The 21,422-nt window shown below is 35.5% G+C and overlaps 1 protein-coding gene across 5 annotated transcripts in view; it reads left to right on the forward strand.

Moving 5' to 3' along the window:
• PTBP2 (polypyrimidine tract binding protein 2) overlaps nucleotides 1-21,422 on the forward strand; it is a 51,663-nt gene that overhangs the window by 9,511 nt on the left and 20,730 nt on the right. For 4 of the 5 annotated variants that reach the window (XM_080349184.1, XM_080349185.1, XM_080349186.1 and 1 more), the window contains exons 3-5: nucleotides 4,722-4,797; nucleotides 18,500-18,672; nucleotides 19,097-19,240. In XM_080349184.1, coding sequence (XP_080205310.1) covers nucleotides 4,722-4,797; nucleotides 18,500-18,672; nucleotides 19,097-19,240 — 393 coding nt within the window. The remainder of the gene's footprint in view (nucleotides 1-4,721; nucleotides 4,798-18,499; nucleotides 18,673-19,096; nucleotides 19,241-21,422) is intronic. The other variant, XM_080349188.1, reaches the window with a different exon arrangement.

A 21,422-nucleotide genomic window follows, 5' to 3' on the forward strand; every position in this document is an offset into this window, starting at 1 on the left:
TTTAGTGTTCTTCTAGTGAATCTACACGTGCTTCTAATAAACCTTCTGTAATACACTCGCGTTTGTTAAATTAGGTTCAGCTATAACTTCTAAACAGAGTCTTCATCACCCTGAAATGTTGGGAAAAGAGTTGATAATGTTTCTCTTGTATAAACAGTTGTCCAAAAGTATTTTAAAACCCCTTTGGTAAGTCTCAAGCCGAAGTTGTTACTCTTTGGGCTTTTTTTTACCTTGGATGTAATAGAATCTGGGGAATGTTTGAAATATTTAAAGCCCTATCTGGAATGTGAGGAAAACAATTGACAAAGACTTCTAAATAGTATTTTCTTTATTAGTCTAGAAGGATAGTATGACTGTAATGACTTCCTGAAATTACATAGCTACTTAATATAACCTGTGATATCATGAAGCTTTATAGTAGTCTGTTATGGGGGGGAAATAATCCAAAATCCTACTATGTAAATCCAGTTTGTGTAGTGAGTTATTTTAAGTTAGTTATGACTGTTAAAGCAAGGATCTAGGAGATTAATTTGCTAAGCTAGTAGCTTTTTCTTTCTCTTTGTATAATTGATTTTGTAAATTGTAGAAGAAACAGAGTATATACAATAAGTGTATTCACATACAGAAATTAACTGAAATATCAAAGTGGTATCTTCAATTTAAAGTGTATAAAATAATTTTTGTATGTATAATTTTTCAGTTTATCTGAAATACATATACAAAGTCGGAGTTGGTATATTTTTGATCTTTTTAAGTGATCCTGCATGTCAGTTTTATGTAATTCCATGGGTTGAAGCCATTAATTAACATGCTGTTTTCACACCATGGATGTTAAATGCTCTTAAGGGGACAAGGGTGTGAGAACATGGGCTTCATTGAAAGAACCGTATTAACTCTGCAACAAATTTAAAGTTCACTCACTGCAAGAAGTTAGTTGCACAATTCCCTTGTTTATTTTGTGTATCAGTATTTTAGCAGATTCTGGTTTCATGAAGAAATGGTTTAGACATCTCTGATCTGAATAGTTAATGGCTTAGCTTTTATGGAAGGTGATTAATGTTCTTCTTGACATTGGTAGGAATAGAAATATGGCATTGAATACTTGTGCTGTTGAGGACTAGCTGTCAAAAGATGACCTATTAAATAGCAGTTTGTACTTCTTTTGTCCTTTGTGATCTTCTTTCCTCATGCTAAAATGGATATTCTTTTAGTCTTGACTGTGTTGCTATTATAGGAACTTTACTTTGCTGCTTATGACAAAATCCTTGGGGTGTTGTTTGTTTGTTATTTTAACTTAGATATGGACATTTCTGTGGTCTGTTTGTTTGTGATCTTCACTTTTGTTATACAATCTCAAACTTGCTTAGATTCTTTATAAAGCAGCAGTTTATGCAGATTGTGAAAACAGTTAAATGAATATTGCTCTTGGATCTCCTTTTCTTCATTGAAGAACATAGCGAATCAGATTCAAAGATCTGAGTTTAGTTTCCTTGTCTGTTAAACACTCAGTAGAATTTACCTAAATTATTTTAAACGTTTCTTTGCATCATTTGAGTAGCAGAACTGGTGCGCTTAAGGATAAGACTAGTGGATGTTCAAGACACTTGGGAAATGGATTATAATTCTGAAGTTTGTATGTGAGATAGCGGAGTGATGAAGAGCTTTGCTCTTGGAGTAAGATACCAGTTGTTTTTGGCTTAGCACCCTCTAAAAGAAGATGCATATAAAAACAAAGCCAAGCACCCCAAACCACAAATTGAATAAAGTATTATCTCTGCTGAATAAATGTAAGTGAAATAAGTATTTTTGTCTATGCTGTAATTCAGGAGGTGTTTGTATCACATAGCAATGCAAGTTTAAGAGAACATATTGGTGTACTCGAAATGCTTATATAAAATTGCTTTACTAGACAACTTAGTCATCTTAACATAACCCTTTTGAAGTAAATGACAATTATGAGACAATTACTACTTTTGATTTTGTAATTCAATCTCTCTGTGTCCAAGAACATCGTGTTTTTTGCTGTGTAGCTGGTTTTAATATACTGAATGAAGTGCAGAGGTGTCTATGCTGCTTAAGATAAGGCAATGTCTTTATCTTTTATGAAAAGCTTGACAAGTATGTATGGGAGTAAGTTAGCAGAGGTTTGCTATACATTTGTGGTTTCATGGTGAAGTGGAAGAATATTCCACACACGGACCTGTACATCTGTGAATCAGACTTGTGAACACTGATTTATCAGAATAAAACAAATGTAGAATTGATAATACATGGCAATATAAGGAATTCACATTTACTGGTTCTTCTGAAGCAAAACTATTAAAACTTTTTCACGTGTAATGACAAAAAATTGACTCTGAATGTATTCATGAAATGCGAAATGATATGTTTCAAAATGAAGAGAAAATTTTTAACTGTTCATGAAACACAAATACAGTAACTGAAAATGCACTCTCAGTAAGTTGTGCTCCTTTTGGATTTTTGTGCTGTGGATTAAGAAATTAACAGTGTTTGGAAAGCCTAATTTACTAGGCATCAGAAGTTTGTCATCATTCTTGCATTCCACTGGTTAGCACTTGCTGGTGTAAGTAACTTTTTGAAGCTGAAAACAACTCAAATTTGAGATTTTTCAGAATTGTGAAGTTCCTGCAGGTTTTGGGAAGAGCAGTCATTTGGTATGGGGGACACTTCAGTTGTTCACTTAGTGACTGCTGTACTGTTGCAAATTAATGCCTGGCATATTAAGGAAAAAATGTTCCTGCTGAATTGTGCATGACTATGTACTGATTCAGCCTCTACTGCTGCTTCTACTTGTTGAGTTGAGGTATCCCAAGCAAGGCCAGGGGGATGAGTGGACGGCAGAAATAATGGCGGTTATAGCTGAGTGGGCCAATGCAACTAGTAACCTTGAACTTTGCAATATTCTACCTGTGTAAATATTATGTTCGGAAAAAAAACCAAAAAACAAAGCATTACAGACAAAGAAGGAATGTTTGTTTCAACTTATACTGAGTGCCTGGGTAGAAAGCAATGTAGTTTGAATAATAGAGAGTTTCCATATCTTCTCTAACTTGTTTCTCAGGTTTGTCTAGCTAAGGTTTTCCTTATTTATATCTGATTACAGATCTGTTCTTATCTTGGGAAGGACAAGACGTGATTCTTCTCATGGTCCTACCTAATCTTGGTGTTAGGCATTACTCAGTTTTAAAGGAAATTTGTTGTTGATTTGATAGGCAGAGCGTTGTTGGTTGCTATGTACTCTTTAAGAGCTTAGAGTATTCAGTAAACTGTATAAAGATTCTTCAGAGCTGATGTTGAAAACTAAGTGAACTTTAATGGGTCTATGTGTGCATACACATATATACCATGTTTAAGAGCTTCTGGATTTCAGGTGTGGGTTAAACAAACTTTAACACATTTTCACATTTTCTGTGCATGGACATAGAGAGCACTGTGATAAAATGGTAAAGGTTCGATTTTTTTTTTTTTTTCTTCTTCTTTTTTTTTTTTTTAACGCATCTTGCAACCGTGCTGCCTAGGAAGGTGATATCCTCAGGTTAATTTAGTATGCAGTAATGACATGTCCTCTAAAACATATTCACTAACTATTCTTGAGATTCTGTTGTAGTGTCCACAATAGAATTAAAAACATTCATTTTTATAAAGATGGGTAGAAACTGTTTTCTTTCCTCACTTCCATTTTAACAGCGATGTGGATTAGTGTTAAGGGTGGTGGGAAAATACTTTTGAAGTGGGGAAAGAATGAATAAGAGATCAAAGATAATATTTAAAGGATGTTAGCTTTATTTCCCTTTTTTTTTTTTTTTTTTTTTAAGGAAAGATCTAAATATTTTGGGGACTTTTTGAGAGATGAAGTCTTGAGTAATGGAGGGGCTTGGGGGCCAAAAGAAAAAAACAACAACAAAAAAGACTTGAAGCCAGAGGCTCTTCAGCTGTGTCAAACACCTATCTTATATCTTGCAAATAATTTGAGAGAAAAAGATGATATTGTCTGTTTTCAAGATAAACCTTATTCTGAGGATTGGACCACACTTTTCAAGTCATTTCCAAAAAGACCATTTAATTGGTATTTGTCATGTTTTAAGAATTATAATGAAGATGTAATTCCCTGCCCTAAATTGTATTTTGTAGGTCAAACCGATGTCCCCAAAATAAAAACTGATCATTTCCTATGAAGACAAGTCTTTTTCTTTTTTTTTTTTCTTTTTTTTTTTTTTTTTTAAATAGTGGTGTTAGAATTGGGCTAAGTTACATATTTCTGTTTGTATAGTTTTCCCGTGTAGTTTCAGCTATATACAATAATTTAATGTATGTATATAAAATACTAAAACCATAGATTAGTTGAAATGCTTTTGAAATAGACTACATACATTTAATAATATTTTAATTTGAAATGCTGGACAAAATTATTGTTCAGCAGTTCTTACTGTGTCTGGAGGTGGCTACGTTTCAGTGGTGGGTGAAACAATAGTGCTTAAGCTGCTCTCATGTCAAAGATTGCCATGTAAATATACTGCTTTACTTAGATTTCAAGTTGTTGTACTTATCTGAAAAGAAGAAGTCTGCCAAATCTGAATAGGTTTGGTAATGCTTGCTTAAGTTCTTCTAAAGGTTTTCCCTTTCAAACTGACATTTTTAATATCTTTAAAAATCACAAAATAGAGGAAAAAAAAAATCTCTTACTGTCTCTTTCTTTTTAGAGAGGATCTGACGAACTTCTTTCAGGCAGTGTACTCAATAGCCCGAACTCTAACATGAGCAGCATGGTAGTTACTGGTAAGTGATGCCCTTTCAAAGGAGAAATCTATCATTTATACTTGGACTCATTTCCTGTGTGCAAGGGGAGAACACTGAAACGAAAATCCGTTGTGCTATAGAGGGATAAACTGTTGGCATGCATTAGACTGTAGTGACCTTGTATATATTCACAAACCTTGGGTATCTGAGAAGAATAATCCCATAAAACAAGAGGCAACTTTCAGATTTCTGTTCACTAAGTTGTTGGTGGGTGATGGGATGAAAAATTACACTTGTCTTGTACAGCTGCCTTCAAAGTAAGGAATCACAACTACCAGGCAAAGATAAACAGCTTAGCAACTGCTGTGTGACATCAGCCTTTTCACACATAGACATCTGTGAGTCTGGGCATTACTGGGAAAAACACTGTGCCACTTTCATAATATAAGTATGGATTCAGGAAAACAGAGTTTTGCTCTGTTGTCGTTTAGACTGCTAAAGCAGGAAACTTCACTTTGCTACTTCAGTCTGAGATCTCAGCAGTAGAATCTCAGAATGTCAATGCAAAGTGAGTGTAGTTGTTCTTTAGCCAAATTTCTGGTGATGCCAGATAGGCTTTTCATGAATTGGCATGTACTAAAATGCCTTCTACTGCAGTTAATGCTTCTGTAGGTTGAATGTGCTTTGAGTTCCCTTGGAGGACTCACTATAAAGGTGTTGCTTTTCCTCTCTTTTTTTTTTTTCTCTCCTTAGAGATGTGGAAGAATAGGCTCATGGCAACAATCAATGTTCCTGGTCTTTCCAAATCGTTGAGTGGCTCACTGCCTTAATGTTCCTGATTAATTTTTCTATATTTATATGCTGAGCAGTATAGTTATTAATATCAGTAGCAGATTCTTTCCTTTTAATCTAGTAGTCAAAGATTGGGATTCAGGGTGTAATTTCTTGTTATGTGTAGGGTGCCGTGGTGGCAGCTGTTGCCAGAATGGGCAGTTCTGTGATTATCATCCTATGTCCTTAGCATAAGCAGAGAAAAAACCCCACCTCCACGTGTTTCTGCTCCACTCTCTGTGTTAGAGTGCCTGTACACTTACAGAATGATCTAATCCAGCATTAAAATATACTGCCAAAAAGCATTGTTTTCTCTTGGAGGAGTGATAGGGCTGCACAGTTGCTTTTATAGATTCAGTGCAGTGTGGGGTGGAGGACTGTGGTGACAGAAGAGAGAACCACTTCCATCAGCAGTTCTATAACCAGAGGTGAAGAGATTATACTTCTTTGGAATAGATCAGCAATGCAGTGTAGTGCATTCATAGGCATTTTAGAACTCTATAACATTTGTTTATCTCCCCTGCTTTTCTTACTTCTTTCTGATTCTGAAAGATGTCTCTTGTTTTTATTTTCTTGATGTCCTCTGCAGCCCTGGATATTAGTGCTTCAGCAGTGTGCTTTACTTAAATGAGAAACTAGAATGAGAAGGAGTTTTGGTTGTGTGTGAGTATTTGGTTTTGGGAGTAGGAGGCAGATCACTGTTACCAAGACAAAGTCCTGAGTATTACCAAATTCTCCACATATTCTCAGAGAAACTTTAGATCATGAAAACTAAATGCAGATTAATTTATCCAAGGAAACAAGAATAAAAGCTAAAGAGAAAAAAATGAAGTAATTGAGTTTTCAGAAGAAAAAGTACAGAAGCTTGCCTAAGAAGCCTCAAACTTTAAACAGAAATTCTTTTCTTCTCAAAAAAATCTTAGAAGAGTGTGCCTTGATTCCATTATGTGGACTTGGGAGTTTGATGCATTTAGCAAATACAGATTCTCCACCCCTTGCCTCCCTCCTTGTCTTTGCTTGCCCCCTTTTTAAGCTGATTTAGGGCTTGGGTTTTTTGGTAGGTTTTGGCTTTTTAGTTACCAAAGAAGTATTTGTTGAGAGAGTAGTTTTCAAATGAATTTATTCTTTTCATTTCATACAAGTAAGACTTCTTCGTATGTCTCTATGCATGCAGAACCACAAGTGACTTCTCAGAAATTATCTCAGTAGTAAGAAACAGCAGTCTGAGTAGTGGCCTGGTTCCTGTAGTATCATTTGCCTCTTATAAAAATTTTCATATTAATTGTGTAATATATAAAGGAAGTAGGTAGAAAAATAATACCAAACAATCAAAAAACCCCAATTTGAATGCAGTATTTGAAGTCAGTCCATTCTCTATAGAGGTCAATGGAAAGGCAGCTAGTTTTGTTTGGGGTTTTTTGTTTGTTTTTTAAACAGTTTCTTGGGATTGTGCTCAAATTTGGCTTTTCCCTGCCAGCCTTTGTTAAATGACATTAAAAAAAAAAAAGGTAGAGAAGGCTAAATCCACAGTTCAGTGTTATTTTTCTCATATATCCTCCAATAGCACAGTTTACAAGTTTACAAGTTCAGACTGTAGAATCAGAAGCAATTAGATCTGAAATGCAACCCATATGTTAATTTTTCTGTGCCCATCTCCTGAAGCCGAATGAATTTAGGTATTCTTTATGCCCAGATGAATGTCCTCCTCTTGCTTCAGTTCTGCTGTTACTTTTCTCTTTAGAATAATTCAAAAATTTTGTGAGCAGAGTTTTTTGTTGTAACCAAGGCATGGTAATGATGACTCTTCCTCACATTTTCTGGGGTTTAAGATCTGTAATTACTGATGAAAGTCTTTGTAAAGGACACATGTTGTAGCAATTGACCTACTATAAATCTTAAAACTAATACTTGTTCTTGGCTATTTCATTCTTAGATTTTTGGAAGTCACATGATTTTATGAGACTTGGCCATTGTTTTTTCCTAGATGAACAAAGGAAAGAGATAGTTTGTCTTTGTAATTCTCTGAGCCTTGTTGGTAAAAATATACACAATAAAAAAATGGTTGTCACTAGCAGTACTGTATTGGGCCTAAACTTGGAGCAAAACCTTGGGAGTCACAGCCTTATTTATTTCTAAATCTCTACTATAGAAATATTAACCTAAACTAAGTTGCCTAAGTTGTCAAAAAAAAGACCTTTTCATGGAAGTGAGTATTTTTGGTAGAACCTGGGGGTTTTGTCTTTAGGGGTTAGACTGGTGATGAGATTTTTAAATGATCATCCTACCCTTTTATCATAGTAACAGTTCCATCAGATTTTTCTGATAGTCAGCTGCCAGTCAGTTAGAATACTGTAGTTCTTTAATGCTTTTATGGATACTCTTGCTCTAATTCACTTTCTTAATCTGAGAAAGATGTGAAAGATGCCTACTCTCAGTGTTGTAGGGAGTCTTGCATATGCATCCCTTCCTATTTGTGAAGGAAACTTACAAAATTATTAGACAAACACTTGATTTGTGTTCTTATTGATTATTTGAACTGCTGGTAATTTGATAAACAATATAGAATTAAGGAAAATACTAGCATATTGGACTGTTATCCAAAGGACTCAGTTAAAGTACAAGGCCTGGTCACTGAGCATTTTGTGAACAGATTAGTCATCAGTGTCCATCTTAGAAATTGTGTAGATGAAAGGAAATTGGCAGTCTGGTGCATTAAAATTTACTACAACTCAAGTTTCTGTCTGAAGTACTTTGTGTGTCTTTTGTAAAAGAACATCATTAAAAGAACGTTAGACATGGATAACTGAGGATGACTTCTGAGTGAGTTGTTTTGCCACAATTCTGTACAATTATATCTCCTGTTTTGGACATAATTTGGTTACTGTCCTTATTGTTGTGAAATTTCATTTCAGTTAAGCACTTATAGTTAAATATACATTATTTTTTTTTCTGAATTAATTTACAAATAGTATGGCAGAACATTCTGTGAACGTTGAGGGAAAAATCCCATGTACTAGATCAGAGTTTGTTTCAAGGGAAGGCAGCTTGTAAGGTTCCAGGTTAGCAAATATCAAAGCTTTTCTAAGAAGTTCTCTTTTTGATGTTGGATGTTTAAGTTTCTGAGCTTTTTAGCACCAGCTGACATTGAAATGTTGAAGTTGTATTGTCAGAACCACAGGCCTTCTACTGCTTGAACTACTACTGGTGTTTTCCTTCAGTTCCTTATGAAAATACTGCCAAAGTCTGTTCTTAGTTTCTGTCATAATCTTGCTTGGTTCTGATCTCTTTGGAGAACATAACCCTCTCAGAAAGGTGTGTGAATTTTTTTTTTCGTGTGTTGATGCACAGCAGACAGTGACTAGAAAGGCAGTTTAGGTAAACTAAAATATAGTTTGATTACAGGGTTTTGAGAAACCAGAGCTGAAGCCAGGATAGTTAAAAATATTTTGACTCTGGATTTTTAAAGCCATCCGTTATGCACAATGAAAATGATCGTACATAAATAACTTTTTTACCTGTCAGTGTTTTATGTTCGGTAAGTATGTAACTGCAGTTGCTTATTCTTAAGCTTTTAAATGTAAGAAAAAAAGCCCCTTCTCTTTAAGAACTAGAAAAGGCATTTCCTCTGATGGGTTACTTTTGTGCCAAGCTTCTTGTGAGGCTTTTTTCTTTTCTGGTGGAGGACTGATTAATGGAAGTTTTAGGAACAGTCTCATACCATGAACTGTATTGCTGAAATCCACACCAAAAAAAAATTAAAAATTTTAAGGGATGTAGATATCAAGTAGAAGATGTTTATGAAAGTTTTATGAAAATGGCTTGTCCAAGGTAAGGCATTGAAACAGAATTGGCAGGTTTTTTTATTACAGCTGCTGCCAATTTCATTGTTTACATTTGTGTGTTTAAGTTCGATCAATAAAAACATTTCAAAATTCATTTTGCAACTGAGCTCACCAAACTCCTGAAGCTTCGAATGATACTATTAATCTTGATCTTGTTTTTTCTTCATTAGCAGGGAATGTTAGCAGTGACTTTGGTAGGTAATTCATTGTGTTAACAGAATACTTAGCACGGAGGCATGCAAGCTAATAATATTTCAAGTGCTGTGTTTAACTTGGGAAATAAACATAGCTGTGCTGGTTTTGATGGCACGTTAAGTAAAATTGGTTATTAGTTAACATTGATGATGCTTAAACATAGGTAATTTACTTCTGAAGTCTGCCAATTGATTACAATTAATGGTAATTGGAAAGATTTGAAGAAGTATAGCACATGTGATTGGAAAGTATAATAATTTAATAATAACCTATAATATACATTTTTCTACAGATACACATGGGCATGTGCATGAACTAAGTTTTAATGGCCTGATTGCCTGAACAGTATATCTTTGTAAATTAAGAAACTTAAACAAACAAACAAAACAACAAAAACCACAAACAAACAAAAACCACACAAAACAACCAAACAAAACCTCAAAAACCCTCAGGATGGGAGAAATAAAATGTGGCTATTATTGTTTAATTTAGTTAAGTTCTGTCTGCATCCCTATGCCATGGTAATTAATTTTAGTTCCACTTCACTTGCATTTCAGTCTAGTATTTTTATATATTTCATGGGCCAGAGGGAAGTACATTAGATTTTGACTGTACAACATTGAGTAGCTGCTATACCATATTGTAAGTATATTATCATGGTTGATTAGAAAACTTATTCGGAGCTCAGTGGGTTTTGAAACAGACATGTAGCGTACATGCAGATATGCAAGTTAGTAGTTTGGTCCAAAAGTAGTTGTGATTTTGGACCGTGAGTTTTAAATCATTGTAACAAGTCTCAAACACATCTTTATTATTCAAAATAGGAACCATTACAGTCAACACAGCTTTCCCAATGAGAAATAAGTTTGTTTATTCCTGTAGCGTAAAAATTTGTGCTTTGGTTTTCAGTGAGCTCTTGGAAAGCATTTTCTGCATCCTCCTGGTTGTGGAGGCATTTTCCCTGCAACAAGTTGTTGAGATGCTTGAAGAAGTGTTAGTCAGTTGGCCAGAGGTCTGGTGGATGTGGCAGATGAGGCAAAACTTCATCGCCCAATTCATTCAACTTTTAAAGGGTTGTTTGTATGACATGTGGTCGGGCGTTGTTGTGGAGAAGCATTGGGCCCTTTCTGTTGACCAGTGCCAGCTGCAGGCGTTGTAGTTTTCAGTGCATCTCATTGATTTGCTGAGCATCCCTCTCAGATGGAATGGTTTTGCAGGGATTCAGAAAGCTGTAGTGGATCAAACGGGCAGCAGACCACCAAACAGTGACCGTGACCTTTTTTAGGTGCAAGTTTGGCTTTGGGAAGTGCTTTGGAGGTTCTTCTCAGTCCAGCCGCTGAGCTGGTCATCACCAGGTGTCAGATAAAATCCTCTTTTCATTGCACATCGCAATCCAATCAATACATGTGTTTTTTATTGCATAGAAGAAGAGAAGACGACACAGCAAAACGGCAATTTTTTTCACTTTTTAATCAGCTCATAAGGCAGCCACTTACTGAGCTTTCTCACTTTCCAATTTGCTTACAATGCCCAATGACGATAGGATGGTTTATGTTGAGTTCTTCAGCAACTTCTCGTGTAGTTGCAAGAGGATCAGCTTCAATGATTGCTCTTGGTTGGTCGTTGTCAACTCCTGCTGGCCAGCCACTATGCTCCTTATGTTCAAGGCTTTCATCTCCTTTGCAAAACTTCTGGAACCACCACTGCACTGTGTGTTTGTTAGCCGTTCCTGGGCCAAATGCATTGTTGCTGTTGCGAGTTGTCTCTGCTGCTTTATAACCCATTTTGAATAAGAAAATTGCTTGAATTTGCTTTTTCTCTAACATCATTTCTGTAGTCTAAAATAATTATAAAATAAACAAGAAGTAAACAAGAAGTCAGTAGCAAAAAACCCCATAAAGCGAGAAAAGCACATTACAATCATGTCTAACGTAACCACATTTAAGAATGTATTCCAATATCAAATGGCAAATTTCGACAATGCAAATACCGCAATTACATTTGCACCAACCTGATAAAAGCTGTGTAGTTAATATTTTAGTTGCTTGACCATGTTTACTTATTTAAGCTCAAATTCTTGATAGGCAGTTTTCTTGGTATTGTAAGATAGTTTTGTTATTGATTGGTCAAGGTTTTCCTTTGCACATGGCCCATGTCCATGATGAAAATCCATCTATTCCTGCTGATTAATGCTTTAGTTCTAGTACTAAGAGTTCCACAATATAGTAGTGGCCTACCAAGGCAAGGATAATGGAGTATGAAGTACTTTGAAGTACAAAGTCTTGCAGAACACGCTTCCCACACCAGCCAAATGTAATTAACATGAGACATGTAACCTTTAATTTTAAGGTTAACAAATGCAGACCTTGAAGAATTTCACATACTTCATGTTTTTATCTTATTTTTGAGTATTGTATCTCCTTTTTTGTTCTTTATCTCAAGAATTTTAAATCCCAGATTTTATCTTTAGCTTGAACTTTTGAAGACGTCTGTAGTAAAACAAAGGTCCTGTTTTTCTTGTTTTGGAAGCATGGTTGGCACTTGTAGAAAAGTTTGTCACTGAATCAGACCAAAGGTCTCTTCTTACTACATTTTGTCTGTGACATCAGGCTGGGTGTATATATTTAAGGAAAGAACCTCAGAAAGGGAACCACGATAGTCTCTGTTATACCCTTCCTATTTGTGGTTGCCTGCCATTCCCTTAGCTGTTTTTTTTATGCAGGTGATTGTGTATAGTAGCCACTGTAGTATTTAATCTTTCTCTCTGGTCACAATAAACTAAAGGAGGGGAGACTCGGGCTAGATATGAGGAAGACATTTTTTTACAATGAGTGTGGTAAAACACTGGTTCAGGTTGCCCAGAGAGGTGGTAGATGCCCTGTCCCTGGAGATATCCCAGGCCAGGCTGGACGGGACTCTGAGCAACCTGAGCTGGGTGAAGATGTCCCTGCTCATGGCAGGGGGTTGGACTAGATGAGGTTTGAAGGTCCCTTCCAACCCAAACTGTTCTATGACTCATAATTCCATTGCCTTTTCTTGGTCAGTTATTTCCTGTGTTTATATGTGTCTGATGTTCTACTTGTGACAACATTAAATTTTGTATATTTAGCTAATGTGAAACAGAACTACTTTATACATTAGAAACAACAGTGAATAACATTGTTATAAAGCTTCATGTCTTTAATGTATAAACTCATGGTAGTGGAGAATGAAAAATTTTTTGAGGAAAGCCTAAGTATTTACCCTTTGTTGTTGTTGTTGTTGTTTTGTACTGAAAGGTGTGAAACAGATTCACTCCTGAAAAAAAAGGATGTTTATTTGTCTATTTATTTCCATAATGCAGATAGGCAGGGATTTATAATCAGTGTCTTGTGATGACTTTTTTTTTAACGTTTTTCTCCTTCTTTCCAGGAAATAATAGGTGAAGGCGATTTCTTATTGTATGCAAAATCTTTGCCCATAGCCACATAGTTATATTTCTATTTTAGGAAATTGTGTGAACATGAAAGAAAGTTACTGTGAAGGAAAATAAAGACTTTCTATATTTTCAAGGTAAATTATGTATTTGTGGCCTCAGCACACTTTAGGTTGTATTTATGTATTTCCCAAAAAAATGAAAAAAAAGTGTGTGGAAAGGAACTCATCTGGGATGAAATGAGATTAAAATATTATTTCAAAAGTAGTTATCAGCAGGAAGTAAGTTATTCACTGTTTGCTAGGAGTTATGCTGAACTTTAGGATGAGTTTTTGTGCAAAAACTGCTTGAGACCATTGAATCTTCATAGCTTGAATGCCACAGACTTACATTATACTGCACTTCATTCTGTTGCTTATATATATATATATGTAGGTTTCTCTTTCTGTGTTTAATAAAATAGGAGTTTCTAACTAAAAATGCCAGGGACCCAAGTTGTTTAGATAATGGCCATTTATAGGCTTTGTCAACTCCTAGGCATTCAGTTTCAACACCTTGATTAATGGTAAATTGAAGGAACTCTGTGCAACAGGGATGTGGCTTGTATATCAATTCTGTTTAGACTGTACTAGCTTATTTAGATGGGAGAATAATGCTTTGAATGCCATTTGTAGAGATGAGCTTTTGTTGATAGCTGATGTCATGTGGAAACTGGATTTTTCTTCTTGTTGGTGGAGAGCCAGAAGCAGCTTACATCAGTGCAGTGGCTGTTACAGAACAGGGTGAGGATTTCGGTAGTCCAAACTGAATATAATCAGGGTTAGACTTCTGGGTTGGTTTTTTTTTTTTTTTTTAATTGTATATTGAAGGCTGTAACTTGATCAGTAAATGAACTAACGTTATCTTTTAGTCACGCTGTTCTTATGGTGATTTTTTTAATTTTTTTTTTTTTCCCAATGTAGATATTGTAGCATCATGCTCTTCAGCATATCTTTATATTTGTTAAAATGTTAATGGCAAGAGGTTTCAATTGGATCAGGCTTTTCGAGTCTGGTGAAAGCCAAGCTACCTGATGAAAAAGCTACTTAATGTTAAGCTTCCAGTATAATAGCAGTTCTTCAGCAGTAGTTATTAGTTGGCTTGTAAGGTTTTCCTCTCAGACATCCCCTTGCCACTACCCCGCCCAACAATTTTCTGCAATTTTCTCTCCTGCTGTATAGGGAAGGATCTTTCGGGTTGCTTGTTTGTCTCTACAGAGCCTGTTTCTGATGCAAGACAGTGTTGTTCTTCTAGTACCTTGCTTTTCTTGACTTGGGTTCTAACCTTTATGGACACTGATTATGTTGATGCAATTTGTTAGAGAATTAAGTTGTTGTTTTAGCAGTCATTGAATTCACCTTTCAATGGCTCTGAACATGTTGTGTTCCCATGTTTTAAACATCGTGGTTTTCTGTTCCCCACTGCAGTTTAATGATGTGTCTCCAGCTGAGAAGTACCATTTAAAATGGCAAATAAGAAACTAAAGAGAGGGAGAAAGGTTTCATACAGTGCTAAAAACTCTTAATAATTTTTCTAAAAGCTCAATTTCATTTGTTCCACAAATGTTTGGGAAAATTCACTTATGTATTGCATGCATACTTAGTACATGACACACACACTTTATTACTGCCATTATTGAAACAGTAAATTACTGTTAAGCTGTGCTGGCTGGATAATCAAAAGTAGAAACAGTACACATTCTCTTGGCTTTCAAGAAAAGTAGTAATAACTGTTGTTGTCTTAAAATGCAGCGTTAAATGCTTTTGAGTAAATTTTAATTTCAGAAAGTGGGCTGCTTTATGAATGTTACAGTTCAGCTTTCGTAGTGCAAGGTATGTTTCTGCCAATAAGTAATAAACAACTTTTGCCACAGTTGCTTGCCCTACTGTTGAAAACTTTCTTTGGGCATTTACATAGCATTGGGAATGCTTGTTGCCAATCCCTCCCTCCTTTCCCTCCCCCCTCTGCCGTTTTTCTGGTTGCCGTAGATTCTTTAGTGCATAATTCTGTGGATTTTTGTGTATATTATTTTAATACACTTATTTCATTTCATTACTTTTTCACTTCAACATTTTAACACAGATACTTGTCTATATTGCTCTTTTTCAGTAAATAAAAAAAGTGTAAAGAATAGTAGATGTTTAGTTTAAAATATTTTTTAAAATTGTGTGAGAGACTTGTATTTGTGAGTTAAGCTAAAGCTGCTAACGTCTCTTTAGGAAAAGATATATAGTACAACAAAGTACTACTTTTAATTTTTTTCTTTTAGCCTATTGCAGCAAAAGTTGAAAAACTGTAAAATGCAAATATTAGATAGCAATGCTAATAGAAAAACAATGTATTCAGGTAAGACAGTGATTATTAAAGGTACATTTATTTGCAAATACCTATATGTGAGTGAATATATACTGGCAAGTGGTACTATCACCAGTAACACTGGTTTTACTTAAAGCCTAATCCAAATACAAGCTTTAGTTTAAAAAAAAAAAGTTGGACATTATGCTGTGGAAAAGTTAATATGTCAAAATTATATGTTGAAAACCACACAAAAGACAGACCAGCTCTGTAAGTACTGGTTTTAGCTGTCATGTTATACACTTTTCTGGTGATATAGTAAGAACAGGGGTTGCTTTCCAGTTTCAGAAAAATCTTTTAGTTTAAAAGCTTTGGTTTTGCATTCTCATTCTAATTGTCAATGTTTCATATTTAATTTTTGAAACCTGTGATGAATTCATATTATTTAGAAAGTTTAAATATGAAAGGCATTGGAAATCTGGTTTCAGTATCACTGTAATTCTTATTTGTTGCAAGATTGTTTATAATACATTATTAAGCCTGTCACACTTCACAGTGTTTTCTTCTAGTTTTTAATAGAGATTTTAATTGAGAAGTAGGAAAGACTATTGTGTAATGAGCTTCAGGTGAAAAATAAAATTTCATAAACTGGCTGTAGTTTTGAGGATAAAGTGCTATGTTGTGTAATTTTGAACAAGTGAAATCTCGCTACCTGGTAGCCCCGTCTCACCACATTTTCCCAAATGATACAGGTTAAAGCCTTGTGTAGACTAAGGATGGACTTCAGATCCTAGATCAGTGTGTAGTTTTGAAATTTTACTCATTTGTGTTCCATCAAAATTTGCCCTTCTGTGCAGCAGACCGAAATAAAATACATACTATTACAGCATGGATCTGGCCCCTTCTAGCATTGTCAGCTGGAGGTACTGCCAGCTGAATTTTGACCAGTTCTGAAGTTCTGATGGTGCTAGTTTTTTGTTGTTTTATCTGCTATAGTAAATTGGAAGAAAATGACAAAGTGTTCTGCAGGGCAAGAACTTTTTAAAAAGGTCTGTCTTGTGTTTGTTTGGTTTTTTTTTTGTTGTTGTTGGTTTTTTTTTTGTTTTTTTTGTTTTTGTTTTTGTAATGGGTGAGGTGGGGAGCAGGAGAAGACAGGAAATGAAAGGATGACCTGCCTCTAAGGCGTACTGTTTTTAACTAAGAGAATATATTGAATTTTAGATTTATCTAAATCTAAAGATAGCTGAAGTGGAAGGTACAAACATTCAAATTAGAATGAAGAGGTTTAGCTGTTAGAAAAAAGATACGAGAGTAATGAAGACAGATCCTGATGTATAGATCTATCCTTTTTCCATCAAATCCTTTAATGGAAGTATGGAGAATTACCTTACTTTTGAAAAAGTAAGAAGTGTGTGTTTGTCTTTCTGTCTGTCTGTCTGTCTGTCTTTTGGTCAGAGACTACAACTTTGCCAGTTCTAATAGCGTTGAAAAGGTAGTTAAAAGCCTTACCTGGTTTGACTTTTCAGATGCATATCTGGAGTGTAGATGGTCTTGATTTGTAAAGATTAGAATCCGTTTCATTCTGTGTTTTTAATCTTAAGTTGGCTTGATTTAGGCAAACTGAATGAAGAACTTTAATTATTGATTATGATTTAGGCATACCCTTAGCAAAGCTTTCTGTGATCAAGTTGGTCATAAATGAATGCAATATTTTTATGCAGGGATTCAGTTTAGATATAAATTATTTTCCTGGCAAAAATTCAGAATTATAGTCTGTAGTTAGAGCTGAGTGATAATTGAGGACTTCTTTATTCTCTTCCTTCTAGAAATCGCAGTCATCAACTTTTTTATCAAGATGAGGCTTTTGCAGGATTTTAGCATCTCATAAATGCTTCCAGTTGATTCCCCCACTCCCCATTTATTGTTTCTGCTTTTTAGTGAGTAAATAAAAGTAGTCTTGGTCATAACTTTTTGTTTTTAAACCCTCTTTGGTATTGGCACTCAACCCACGAATTTGAACCCTAATAATTACAAATATTTTCCCACTAGTCAGAATTTGTGTGGTTTTTTGGAAATACAGGTGGCTATTGAACTGCTCTTCTAACATTATATCAGAGGTTGAATAGCTCACACACTGACTTGCATGTTTTATAGCCGGAATTAGAATAAAGTAATATTTTCATATTTAGATATTTCGTATCTAAAGGCATTCTGATTTCCAGCTTTACTTCATTAATATCCATATATCTTAAGACAGTGTTGTTCTTTAGCTCTTGACTCTTTCATATGTTTATTCCACTGACGTATTCGTAGGCAGTGGCTGTATTGCCTTTTAACCAAAGTAAATAACTTTTTTATTTTTTTAGCCTTCTTTCCAAAGCAACACTTCTTCCATCCAGCTGACTAGCTCTGGTGTCTGGTACAATTATGTTAATGCTTCCTGGCTTCTGCTAGAAGATCTTGTCTGGGTCTTTCTGCCCACACCTCCCTTCCCCCATGTTAGTTGTATCATGTTTATTATGTTTTTTTTTTTTCCTTTTCTATGGGTGAGCTTGTAGTTCATGATGGACTTTTTTGTACTTGGTCCTTAAATTCTGAGGTTGTGGATTTCATCCGAGTTTTGTGATGTCAGTCCTTTGGGTCATCCGCTTTCTCCAGTGTGATCCTTCTCAGCATTAATAGTGTTTCATGTCTTGCTTTGATACTTTTCTACTTTCATGCCAGGTTCCCAAACAATCTTTAAAACTTTCCTTTAGGAGCTCTTCTCTTAACTAAGTCACCACCATTTTTCCCCTTTCAAAAAAAATCTGGTTAACGTCTGTTTTTTTTTTTTAATGTGTAAAGTACATATGTGAGTTATGTGAGCCCTTCTGAGTCATAATAAATATTCTTACATGGTGTTATATGAGATACTTCACTGAAAGTGAGGTGAAAAGGTTTTGCTGTGGTCTTTGTCTTGTAACTCTTGTCTCTTCAGAATTTGTTCTGAACGTGTGAATTTTAGTTAGATCAGACTAAGAGATGGCTTACTTTAAAATTATCTCATTTATAATTAAAAGCATTTTTAATAAAGCACTAATAATTTCAGCAAACTTTTCAAATAGAGTCTGAATATGTTTTTCAGCCAATGGTAATGACAACAAGAAATTCAAAGGTGATGATAAAATGGATGGGGCTCCTTCTCGTGTTCTTCATATCAGGAAATTGCCAGGAGAAGTGACAGAAACAGAAGTTATTGCTTTAGGTTTACCTTTTGGTAAGGTGACCAACATCCTGATGCTGAAAGGGAAAAATCAGGTAACTTGTTGCTTTCCATTTTTTAGTACTCATTTCAAAAGATGCTGTTAAAGTATTGTTGAAGTACATCATATAACAATAAGTATTAAGCCTTTGTTCCTTTAATTTTTTTAATGAACTTGTACTGTCTTTTAGTAACTTGTTTTTTGGAACTGGGGATGGTGGGCAGCTATATAAAGCAAAAAGTTACCTGTAAGATAAATATTTAGTCCTGCATCTGCACAGATGAATTTTTGGAGATGAAATAGCTTAGCAACTGAAGTTGGTAGGTAGAGAATGACATCTTCTGAGGACTGGTATTTGTTAAAATGTGTTATTGAACCCTTTAAGTGTTTTTTAAAACCTCTTTTAAGTGTGTTTTATATGCTGCTAATATGAAGATTATCTGCTTTATAAATACTGAAAATTAACTGTTTAATTACAGGCGTTTTTGGAACTTGCTACAGAAGAAGCAGCTGTCACTATGGTTAATTACTACTCTGCTGTGACACCTCATCTTCGTAACCAACTTATCTATATCCAGTATTCCAATCATAAAGAACTAAAGACTGATAACACACTTAACCAGGTATATTTACTGTTATTTAGTATTACAAATACAGATGGTAAAAAATGAGCTGTGACATGTATTCTTGGCACATGGTATGTGTTTAAATCATTTGGTTTTGTCCACATTCTAACACTATTGTAGTCGTACTTATGATCATTCCATTTTGTGATGTTGAAGGGGACTTGCTTTCTGTGTGTCAAGGTTTAATTCCTCCCGCCCAGCAACTGAGCACCACACAGCTGCTTACTCACTGCCCCCCCCCAGCAGGGTGGAGGAAGAGAATTGGAAGGGTAAAAGTGAGAAAACCCATGAGATAAGAACAGGTTAATAACTAAAATAAAATAATAGTAATAGTAGTAATAATATTGTAATGAAAAGGAAAGTAAGATAGAGAAATAAAACCCAAGAAAGTGATGCAGATGAAAACAATTGCTCACCACCAACTGGCCGATACCCAGCCAGTCCCTGAGCAGTGGCCTCCCCACCAACCTTCCCCCTAGTTTTATGGCTGATCATGATTTCATACGTTATGGAATAGCCCTTTGGTAAGTTGGGGCCACCTGTCCCAGCTGTGTCCCCTCCCATGTCCTTGTGCACCCCCACCCTGCTCCTGGTGGGGTGGTGCGAGAGGCTTAAAAGGCCTGGGCTCTGTGTAAGCACTGCTCAGCGGTAACTGAAACATCCCTGTGTTATCAGCACTGTTTCCAGCGCAAATCCAGACCAGCCCCATACCAGCTACTGTGAACAAAAATTAACTATACCCCATCCAAAACCAGGACACTGTATGATCTTTCCATTACAATGAATTTTCTTAATGTTACCTTAGCGTAAAAAGAAAAATATTTTGAAGTGTCTTTTGACTTTTTTTTTTTTTCATAAAATAAGTTTTCATCTTGGTTTAGAGACCGTAGGATGAGAAAAAGCTTTCTAATTATTCTGACACCTGAGATTCTAATGCCAATGTGAATTTCCATGGTGATAATGACTAATGCCAATGCCTATGCTTCAGTTCCTCAAATGATTGCTCTGGTAGCACTGGTAACCTCAGCTTATGTGATTTGCTGTTCCTGGAGAAGAATACTGTAATGATCGCTGTAGAGACAAATATTCTTGATAATAAAAAATGTTTTGCTCTTGCCTCTGCAGAACCTATTTCACAATAAATATAGACACATATCTGATTTTCGTAGAACAGGAAAATTACCGAAAGTAAAGTGGTGACCACTTCATACAAAATTATAGGGGGAGAAAGGAGACATCAGCTTGTCACATGTCAGATGATTAGTTTAAGGTTAATTTTTTTATGTTTTCTTTTTGATGTTACAAAAGACGGTGTAAGTACCAAGTTACAGTTTCTGTTACTTGCGTCCCGTCTTATGTAAAGTATTTAAATAGTAGAATTATTTCTGTTACCTTTAAAAACAATTTCTGTTGAAATGCATCTTGGTTCAGATCAAATATAGTATTGATTTTCCTGTTAATCTTTCTAAACATTGTAGTTCCTTCGACTCTTTTGCTAGTTTGTCTGCTAAAGGTACTTTTTTAAAAACGGAGATTTTTTTTTTTTTCCTAAAAAAATGTCAGTTATAAAGAAAAAGGTCGTGGAGAGCCACAAAAATGATCAGAGATGGAACACCTCTCCAGTGAGGACAGGCTGAGAGAGTTGGGGTTGTTCAGCCTGGAGAAGAGAAGGCTTCAGGGAGAGGTTATTGGGGTCTTTCAGTATTTAAAAGGGGCCTATGAGAAAGATGAAATTGGACTTTTTAGCAGGGCCTGTAGCGATAGGACAAGGGTAATGGTTTTAGGAGGGGAGACTCAGGCTAGACATGAGGTTAAATTTTTTACAATGAGTGTGGTGAAACACTGGCCCAGGTTGCCCAGAGAGGTGGTAGATGCCCCATCCCTGGAGACATCCCAGGTCAGGCTGGATGGGGCTCTGAGCAGCCTGACCTAGCTGAAGATGTTCTTGATCATGGCAGGGGGGTGGACTTGATGGCCTTTGAAAGTCCCTTCCTACCTAAACTATTCTATGATTCTATTATTTAATTTTGAAAAAAAGAGAATAGAGGATGAATTCTGTTTGCACATACAGAGATGGACATACTCCCTTAAGAAGTGTCCTCTTACACTCTTCTCTGGCTTCTTTAGTGATACTGGTTTTGTACTTCACGTGCCCATCTTTTCAGCATACAGGATGTGC

This window comes from Nesoenas mayeri (genome assembly GCF_963082525.1).
Source record: "Nesoenas mayeri genome assembly, chromosome: 8".
Taxonomy (NCBI): domain Eukaryota; kingdom Metazoa; phylum Chordata; class Aves; order Columbiformes; family Columbidae; genus Nesoenas; species Nesoenas mayeri.